A 10,299-nucleotide genomic window follows, 5' to 3' on the forward strand; every position below is an offset into this window, starting at 1 on the left:
GAGCTTGATAAAAATAAACCGGAGTGTTGGACCTTTTCTATAGCTTTACAAGACATTCCAGGGTTCCCACCAGCCGTGTTCTGTGGTAAGTCATACTCATTTTTTGGCAATGGCGGTGGCAATCTCGCTGGAGCGACTGTGTACTTCGTGGCAGTGTATTCACTTAACAGTGGCAAGAGATTGAGAAATGGAATGAGACTATCCAGGTTTAGCTGTCAGGTTTGCCTGGTGGAGAGCTCAGAAATGGCTCCAACAATCCTAGAAAAGGCCTACTTTCCCCCTGTTGGAGCAGAGATTGGTGGGGGTGTGGGGGGGGGGGGAGAAGAGAAGAGGGGATGAGGGGGTTAGAGAGAGGGGGGTGGGGGGGCTTACAGGTCCGGAAGAGTCTGTCCCCAATTTCTGTTGAAAGGCTTAGACACAGATTTTTGGGCCCTGTAAATATCAGCTCAGCGCTGCATGTCTCTTTCTCACCCCCCCCCCCCCCCCCACACACACACACACACACATACACACACACTTACACACACACACACACACACACAGAGCTTGTCTGTGCCCACACACAGGGAGTGGGTGTTCACTGTTGGGCTATCAGGGCTTGATGCGCATGAGCCAGGAAGCCTGTGCCCCTCCAGTCATCTTCCACCATCAACCTCTGACTTGTCCCTGAGTGTCACTCCATCAACCTCTGACTTGTCCCTGTGTGTCGCTCCATCAGCCTCTGACTTGTCCCTGTGTGTCGCTCCATCAACCTCTGACTTGTCCCTGTGTGTCGCTCCATAAACCTCTGACTTGTCCCTGTGTGTCGCTCCATCAACCTCTGACTTGTCCCTGTGTGTCGCTCCATCCACCTCTGACTTGTCCTGTGTGTCGCTCCATCCACCTCTGCCTTGTCCCTGTGTGTCGCTCCATCCACCTCTGACTTGTCCCTGTGTGTCGCTCCATCCACCTCTGCCTTGTCCCTGTGTGTCGCTCCATCCACCTCTGACTTGTCCCTGTGTGTCGCTCCATCCACCTCTGCCTTGTCCCTGTGTGTCGCTCCATCCACCTCTGACTTGTCCCTGTGTGTCGCTCCATCAACCTCTGACTTGTCCCTGTGTGTCGCTCCATCCACCTCTGACTTGTCCCTGTGTGTCGCTCCATCCACCTCTGACTTGTCCCTGTGTGTCGCTCCATCCACCTCTGACTTGTCCCTGTGTGTCGCTCCATCCACCTCTGACTTGTCCCTGTGTGTCGCTCCATCCACCTCTGACTTGTCCCTGTGTGTCGCTCCATCAACCTCTGACTTGTCCCTGTGTGTCGCTCCATCCACCTCTGCCTTGTCCCTGTGTGTCGCTCCATCCACCTCTGACTTGTCCCTGTGTGTCGCTCCATCCACCTCTGCCTTGTCCCTGTGTGTCGCTCCATCCACCTCTGACTTGTCCCTGTGTGTCGCTCCATCCACCTCTGACTTGTCCCTGTGTGTCGCTCCATCCACCTCTGACTTGTCCCTGTGTGTCGCTCCATCCACCTCTGACTTGTCCCTGTGTGTCGCTCTATCCACCTCTGCCTTGTCCCTGTGTCGCTCCATCCACCTCTGCCTTGTCCCTGTGTGTCGCTCTATCCACCTCTGCCTTGTCCCTGTGTGTCGCTCCATCCACCTCTGCCTTGTCCCTGTGTCGCTCTATCCACCTCTGCCTTGTCCCTGTGTCGCTCCATCCACCTCTGCCTTGTCCCTGTGTCGCTCCATCCACCTCTGCCTTGTCCCTGTGTCGCTCCATCCACCTCTGCCTTGTCCCTGTGTCGCTCCATCCACCTCTGCCTTGTCCCTGTGTCGCTCCAGGTGCTGTGGTACAGCTCGGCAGGGGCACCATGTTCCGTTTCAACCATCCCACTGAAGCGGCCCAGCTCAGAGAGAAACGCAAGGTACCCCTCACACCAGACCACTTCTACTAACCTCGTTTACACCCGGAGATCTGGCTTTGAGTCCTGGAGTCAGTCTGTTTCCCCTGTTCCTCCTGCATATCTTATTTAATAAATATTTTAGTGAGGAAGTTCTATGCAATTCTTCCTTGAGTCATAATTATAGCTGCGCCGTCTGTGATACAATAAAACAAGCTGATCTCTCTTCAAAGAAATGCATGTCGAGTCCTCCCAGCTATCTCTGTAAATATCTCCCAGTATTCCCTGGTCCCCCTCTCTCCTCCTACGGATGCTTTTTACTCCGAGGAGAAAAGAGATCTCGGGTTGTGGTCCAAAACGCTCGCGTACCTGATTGTTTTTTGGCTGAGGCTGGTGTAGCAGGTTAAGGAATGTTGAGCCTGTATGTAAATTTAGAAGCCTTCTGTTTACCACCACAGGGAATCCTACCCTTCATATGTGTAGCTTTTCAAACTCACCCGATTTAAATCAGTTTGATTAGCCGGGTATTGCATGACACCATTATTGTCAATAGTTTGGATTCCATTTATTTTTGTTAAATAGGTTATGCTCCTATTTCTGGAGTGCTTTTTCGATCAGGATGTTGTTTTATATTCAGCTGCACTCAATCGTCGATTATCTTGTTTTGTTGGACTATAAACTAGCAGTTGGACTCCCTGCATCTGAGGATTGAGATCTGTAGAGAGCACTCACATAAGATTTGTTCGTATTTGTTTTGCTCACTGTTGAAAGATTACACATGCAGCAACAGCCAAACGCTTTTCAGTGTTACTAAGAGTATCAAGGCCCCATTCTTTACAATTAATTATCAGATTCAGTGGAAGAATGCATTAATTATTTACCCCAACCGTTTGTACGGCATGTCCCAGGTGTGTAAGCCTCCAGAGGGATCTCTACAGCCACCTGGGTCATGCTGCATAAACAACCCTCATTAGCCTGGAGTGGTGATGACTTTCATCAGTCTCTTTCTGGTTTCATGACACAGCTGCCATCCTCTCTCTTTCCTAACTCCTACGTGGATGTGGAGATCAGATTGCTGTGTTTGGTTTCTCCTCCAGAGCGGTCTCCTGTCCTGTTCCAGGCTGTGTGTCTCTGTGCCAGACCTCTCCAGACCCTCTGAGAGCCTGGCCAAGGCCATGCTGCTCTACCCAGGGTGAGTGATCCTCACACACTCCCACACCTGAGCCTCCGTGCCGCCCCCTCACTCAGACCAAGGGGCCCCCGGAGGAGAACCATATGACGTGGAGGGCCTGATTTTGAAAGGGGGGGGGGGAGGGGGGGGTTCTTTTCAGTAATGCCAACGTCAGGTGTTCCCCATCCACCTGAGGGCTGTCTGCTCATTACACTGTGTTTGTCTGGCTTGAGGACCGAGTGAAGCTCCTCTGTAACAAGCCAGCAGAGGCGGGCTCCGTCCCAGCTGCAGCTGATAGGCTGCTGTTTTACAGCAGCCTATCAGCTGCAGCTGATAGGCTGCTGTAAAACAGCGAGGACTCCCATCCTGCCAGCTTGTCATCTCCTCGAGAAGACAGCGGGCCCCAAACAGCAGCACTCCTGCGGTCGAGAGACTACAGAGAGGGAGTTGGAGAGGGGGGGCGTGAGAGGGAGGGGAGGTTGAGGTTGGGAGATAAAGGAGCAGGGGGATAAAGATGGAGGCATGGATTGACGTCCTACAAGTTGAGGAGATTGAGGAAGTAGTCTGGCAGAGAAGGTCTCTCTAAACTGAGGAGTCAGATGGCTGAGCGGTGAGGGAGTCGGGCTAGTAATCTGAAGGTTGCTAGTTCGATTCCCAGCCGTGCCAAATGATGTTGTGTCCTTGGGCAAGGCACTTCACCCTACTTGCTTCGGGGGGAATGTCCCTGTACTTACTGTAAGTCGCTCTGGATAAGAGCGTGTGCTAAATGACTAAATGTAAACCATCAGATGTCACAGCGTGTGCCCTCAGTGCAGTCAAGGTTTGACTGCTAACACATCACCATAACCGTAACCCATAGGCATCAGGCTGACAACATACAGCCACACGCTCACAACCCTACAGATCTCCGGAGTCGAGCACACCAGTCTGCCTTGAAGCTGGACCAATTGTTTCGCGTTAATCCACCTCGTGGCATAAACCCTCTGACCTTAATCAGAGAAGTCACTTGAGATGTGAGCTCATTTGCGAGCCTTTCACCGCACGGAGAGGGTGTGAAGCCATCTTGTCTGGATGCTGGACAGATCCTGCTAATCCGAGCAGGCTCTGCACTGCTCTGGACCGCCGTTTCTCTCTGCCCAATTTGATCAGCGAAACCGAGAGGAATTAATTGGATCTTCTATCATTTCATATCTGTGGAAGCGGCTGAGTTCTGCCTGCTTCGGTAAAGTGGAAATGGATAATGAGCACAGCTCTGTGAGTGAGGGGTTGGTGTGAGTGTAGCTTCCAGCCAAAGCTACAACAGTGTGTGTGTGTGTGTGTGTTTGGAAGAAGAAACAAGAAATAATCATTTAGGCCTTCAACTTCTGTATGTTTAGGCCAGACCCCATCAGATTTCCGGTGTAAAAGAGGCCAGTCAAGGTCAACCCCGCCTGTTTCTCCCGCTCCTGGTGGAACGTTCCGGATTATCTGACCCACGCCCATTTAATGGCCACCGCAGTTCTCCTGTTCCTCCACTGACAGCCCTTCTGCTCTGCTCGGTCTGACCAGGAGACCTGGGCTGGTGTGGGAGCAGGGCTGGAGACAGGCTGTGATTAGCTGTGCAGGGCTGAGGGGCTGAGGGGCTAGCTGGAGAGTGCTCTGATGTCAGTCTGCCAGCTAGCTACCCACTCGGAGGCGGGCTCCCGTTACTGAAGATCTACCTCCTGTGTGCTCCATGTGCTGTAAAGGCTATGATTTGATTGTCCAGATTTGTTTTTCTTTTATACTGTTATTTTCTCCCCCTCCTGACGTCTTGGACGGGTTGTAATCATCTCCCTGTGTTCTAGGTTGGAGTTTGAGAAACGGCAACAAGAAAAACTGAAGAAATTGGAAAATCGTCGGTATGTGGAGACAGGCCTGTTTGATCATTCTGTGGCAGCAGCTGTGTGCTTGCTTCAGGTTAGATGTATTCTCCATTGAAATGACAGTGGTGATGGGGTGTGTGTGTTGGACTGGTGTGTGTGTGCAGGAAGCAAGAGGCGGAGCCACAGAGCGAGGGGGTGGGGCCAGTATACGAGGAGGTGGAGCCAGGGATTGAGGAGGTGGGGCCTGGGTGCGAGAAGGCGGGGCCCGGGAGCAAGGAGGTGGATCGGCAAAGTGAGGGGGTGGAGCCAGAACCTGAAGGGGCGGAGCCTGGGGGCGGACAGCGAGGGGAGGAGGACCTGAGCGAGGGATGCTTGGACGCCTGTGATGAGGAGAGGAGAGGAGAAGAGGAGGAGGAGGGTGCTAACGAGAGGAGAGAGGACCAGAGGAAGCTGCAGTCTGCACAACCTGGGGTCGACGCCCGGAAAAACAAAACAGGCTCTGTGTGGTTAGTAAACACACGTACACACACACTTACCATGACCACACACACACACACACACTGTGTCTGGTCCCGCCCTGCCCCAGCTTGATCAGTAGACACCCTTCAAGGGTCCAGAGGAGCTTCTCCCTCTACTCTGACTATGGCTGTGGAGGGCTTGAAGCCTCCTCTCAGTCTGTCAGCTGGTCCACATCAAGCCCTCCACAGCTGCCGTTTCCTGTCACAGATCTTCACGATCTGGATGTGTAGTTTCCCTCTGCCCCCCCGAGCGCCTGTACTGGATGTAAATCCTCAAATCTACATGCACATTCAGATTCCACTGCTAGTTGAGTGGCTCGTATCTCAGACAGCCTTTTGGGTTGTTTGCTATTCAAATCTAATACATGGTTTAGTGAAGGGAGGGGGGCATGTGTGGTTGGGTCTTATGCCTGCAAACTGTTTCAAGTCTCAAGTGTCACGCCACGGCAAATTATTAAAATTGCTTTTGAAAACAAAGAGCCTTGCAGCGTGTATTAGAAACACGTTTTCTCTGCTGTCTCGCCTCTTTGTATAAACATCATTAGGTTGAAATGTGTTTGTTTCTCTGGGTAGAATAACAGATGTGTTATTTCAGTCTGGGTTTCTGACTTCCTGTTGTCCAGCAGGATGGACAGCCCGTCTGCGCTGAACAGATCCAGACTGCCTCGGCTCACCGTGCCCTCTGTCCCACCAGGGACCTGCGCCGGCACGGTACACACACACACTCTTACTCACACACACTCACACACACACACACTCTTACTCACACACACTCTCACTCATACATACACACATATGCACGCGCACATACACACATGCATACACGCGCGCGCACACAAACATATAACAATGTCTACCCTCACACACACTCTCACACACACCCAGCTAGCCCTGCATGCATACACATGGGTATGTAATATTAATGCATTGGTCCGGCCTTATACACAAGCTTGGGGCAGAATAACAGTGGAAGTGTGTGCCTCGTGTTTCTGTAGGTCATTTAATGAGCAGCATGGCAGAGGCAAGCATGGTTGTGTTGGTAATTTATGTATATTTGGATAAGACTACTGGAGTGTTTGTGTGCCGTCTGTGCCTGCTGTAGATCAAGCATATCTCGCTGTCCTCTCTCTCTCTGCACAAAGGTGAAGCTAGTGCCATAATGAGTGCTCTCCCTGCCCAGGCAGAGCTAATACAGCTTTTTATGAACCATGAAATGCTTCTCCCCTGGCTTGTGCTGTTTGTTTATTATGCACATATTTCAGCCCTGTAACGCTGTCCTGCAGGCATAGACCACCTAGCAGAGAAGAGCTTCAGTAAAAGCACAGGGCCACTTCCAGACTCTCGTGTTCCCGTCTCTCTGCTCCTTACTGCATTCGGGTGTTTGGGGGGCTGATGCTTCTCCGCGCCTCCTTTGTAATAATGATGCGCTGCATCGGTCATTGTTTTTGGGACAGTAACCAGGATAGAGGATGTAAGTCATATACTATATGTGTAAAGACTTGAATCTGTTCATTCTCTCTCTCTCTCTCTGTCTGTCTCTCTCTCTCTCTTTCTGTCTGTCTCTCTCTGTCTCTCTCTCTGTGTCTCTCTCTCCCCCACCAGAAGGAGGTCGTACCGTGGACCCGCGTCGTCTTCCCCCCTCACTCGGCCCCGGGCGGAGACGTCCGTCAGCGAGGGGTAAGCACCAGGGACGCCCTGGAGCAGGAGAGGGACTCGTCTCATGAATCAGGGCCAGAGATGGTGTGGGGCGGGCGGGGTGGGGGCGAGGCTGGGGCTGGGTCTGGGGACGAGGAGGAGGACAGTCCAGGGGAAGTCTTCCTCCGCCAGGTGCCTGTCTCGGGCCGGGGTGATGGATGCTTGGCGGGGCCGGAGGGGCACGCTAACGAGAGGCAGGGCGTCCTGGCTGACGGCTGCGAGGGCTCGCCGGGCTCAGAGGGGAGCTCATTAGACGACTCGGCCCTCCTGCGGGGCGCGGCGGGAACCACGCATCTGCCCGGCCGTCCACACGCCGACGCTCTGCTCTCCGCAGACCCGCGGCAGACACGTCAGGCAGGTCCTGGTTCACCGGAAGAAGCCGCCCTGGAGGGCCGGTTCAGCCTGGCTTTGATGGATGGATCCAGGCCGGTGGTGGAGGGGCAGGGGGGCTGCGAGGCAGAGTCCCAGGCAGAGGAGGTGCTAGACGGGGAGCAGGCCTCAGGGCTGGGCTCTCTGGTCAGCAGGGTGTCGTGGGTGTTCCAGGACGCGGGGAGGTTTCTGCGTGGCTCTCCCAGGGTCCTACAGCCCCTCCAGACCCAGACAGCCAGGTCCAGCTGGTCCAGTCAGGTGGCGTCTCTGGTGCTGGACAGCCAGGCCATGTCGGTGGTCAAGGAGAGCCAGGTCTTCTCCCTGATCAGAGACAGTATGGTGTTCTCCTTGGTGAAGGAGCTACCGTTGGTCCAGAACTTCCAGATGGAACTCAACCAGGATCTTCATCCTGTAGAGTCAGTTCTGGCCCTTCATAGTCCCCCTGCCCTCTGTCTGCCCCCGCCCCCCCCTGGCCAGACCCCTGCCGAGGCTACAGACCCACCACAGCACCCCAGCACTGCAGGGGAAGGACACCAGAAGGCAACTCTCCAGGAGCTGGTACCGTCACAGGATCAGGACAGCAATCGAGCTCCCGAAGAATCACAGGAACAACCCGAGTGTAAAGAGTCTGAGGGAACTGGGATTGAAGAACCGCAAGTCACCTACGGAACCAAAGACCAGGACTCGCCCTCACTTGAGGAGGAGAACACAGGCTTAGCCCCTGTGGTGGCCCAGGAAGGTTCTGTGGTGGCCCAGGAAGGTTCTGTGCTGGTCCAGGAAGGCTCTGTGCTGGCCCAGGAGAGTGAGGGTGTTCCCGTGTTTTATCAGAGCCTGGTGGACTTCCCTTCCAACTTGCTGAAGCTCCGGTCCCTCCCCCTGCCCAGCCTGGTAACCCACCTCCAGTCTGCCCTCCCAGCATCGCTACTCAGCTCTCAGAAGATCCTGGCCGTGTACTGGCTCAGCGCGGCCACTCGCAGCCAGCCCCTCCCTCAGCCAGCCCTCCTCATCCTCCTGGAGTCGGCCCTGTACACCCTGACCTCTGACCCCGCTCCCCTGGCCCTGTTCCACCAGCTGCCTCTGCTCCAGCTGAGGGAGGTGCAGGTGGGCTTCGCGGGGCAGAGCGTGAGGCTGCTGGGGCCCACCGAGGACAGCCTCCTCAGCCTCCACACCCTCAGCCCCAGGCTGACCCAGGAGCTGTGCCGCACCCTGCTGGCGGCGGTCCGTCCTGGGGACGTCCACGCCCCTCGCCACCCCCTCCTCCAGGGTGACCTGCCGGGGCTGTCCCTGGCTTGGGGAGCCCCCGTCCCCGACCTGCTGCTGGACGCAGGGCTGCGTGTGTGCTGCCAGTTCCAGAAGAGCCTGGCTGACCTGGTGTACCTGCTGCACGGGAACATGGATGAGGGCCGGCCCAGCCTGGGGGAGGTGCGCCTGCTGCTGTACACCAGCGTGGGGGTGTGTGTGAGCCCCCGGCCGCGGCCCCAGCCCCGAGCCCAGCTCCTCCTCACAGACACGCACCTGGCCCTGCTGCAGGAGGACGGGGTGTTCCACCCCCCCCCCCGCTCCCTCCGTCTGGCCCCCCTCCGGCCGCAGTTCCAGGGGCTGTCGCTACGCCGGCGCTCCCAGATACGCTGCGTGCTGGTGCGCGACGGCGGGAACGGGCCCCAGGGCGGAGCGAGGAGGCTGGACGTCATCTGGGCCCGGCCGGGGGTCAGGGGTCACGCGGAGACGGAGGCCGCTGCCTCCTCTAGTCGGGCCTCTAATTCATCTCCGCAGGCTGAAGTGTGGAAATTAACTTTGGGCTGCTCCGCCGAGGCTGCCTGCCTGATTAATCACTTGTCAGACGTCTGATCGCCGACCGGACAGGCAATAATGAACAGTGCAGCCAAGACGCCAGCACCAGGCGAGCTCCACTGCACCTTAATCAACACAGGGAATGATCTCTGCAATTAGAACAGGAGGCTGCTCTATGCAGATATGCAAGCCTCTGTGTATTTATATATACGTAATATATATATGGTTTTAAGATAATTATGTCACACGTTTGATCCTATATATGTATTTGACCAAGCTTTTGCACTTCAGGAAATGTAAACAAAATGCAGCTCACTGTTCTTCACAGGGCTCGTTCTACCTCGGTTTGTTTTTCCTTTTATACACGTTGCAGTTTTTAAGTAGCTATGATACATTTTCACTTCAACTTGTTTATCGGACGATAAACCAGCACAATCAAAGTCATTTATTTTATGTGATGTTCATACATGTGTCTTAGACATTTTAGAGAGATTACACTTATTTTATTTAAAAACAAACCCAATAAAATGTAATGTCATCAAGTATTATTTATAAATGGAGTAATAAAAGTTGTGGTGATAGTATGTGGTATCCCTCGCTTGGCTTTCGGTTTAGCATGCAGGAGTGGTTCTTTGTGAAGACCTTGACTTGAGCCACCTGGAGAATAACGACTTATGCCCTCTCCTCACAGTCCCTGCACGTTCCTCTTTCTCTGCCCATCTTAATGCCTGCTCCCTTCCCCTCCAGTTCTCTACCTCTCACACTTGTTCTTTCAGTCTCTCCCTCTCTCTCCCTCTCTGTCGATCTGCAGTGTTATTTGTCAGTCACGGGCCTCTTGTCCCTCCTGTACCTGTCTGAAGGACCATGTGAATCAGTATTCCACTCCTGGCCCTCCCCTCGCCAGCGCTAAGACACACGCTAAGCATTGTGGGTCAAGGTGATCCTCCATCGCTGCTACTTTCCAGCTCCTTCCTCCCGACACCTAGCGACTCATCTTCGCCTCTCAGCAGTCCATCTCAGGAAATATATC

At 54.4% G+C, this 10,299-nt stretch overlaps 1 protein-coding gene across 1 annotated transcript in view; it reads left to right on the forward strand.

The window, feature by feature from the left end:
* Positions 1 to 9,853, forward strand: part of kif16bb (kinesin family member 16Bb) — a 24,518-nt gene extending 14,665 nt beyond the window's left edge. Inside the window, exons 15-20 of the mRNA XM_062464549.1 lie at positions 1,823 to 1,905; positions 2,979 to 3,073; positions 4,879 to 4,932; positions 5,061 to 5,402; positions 6,041 to 6,125; positions 7,017 to 9,853. Of these exons, the coding sequence (XP_062320533.1) occupies positions 1,823 to 1,905; positions 2,979 to 3,073; positions 4,879 to 4,932; positions 5,061 to 5,402; positions 6,041 to 6,125; positions 7,017 to 9,326 (2,969 nt within the window). The 3' untranslated portion in view covers positions 9,327 to 9,853. The remainder of the gene's footprint in view (positions 1 to 1,822; positions 1,906 to 2,978; positions 3,074 to 4,878; positions 4,933 to 5,060; positions 5,403 to 6,040; positions 6,126 to 7,016) is intronic.
* The last annotated feature ends 446 nt before the right edge of the window (positions 9,854 to 10,299 follow it).

Source organism: Osmerus eperlanus, chromosome 6 (genome assembly GCF_963692335.1).
Source record: "Osmerus eperlanus chromosome 6, fOsmEpe2.1, whole genome shotgun sequence".
Taxonomy (NCBI): Eukaryota; Metazoa; Chordata; class Actinopteri; order Osmeriformes; family Osmeridae; genus Osmerus; species Osmerus eperlanus.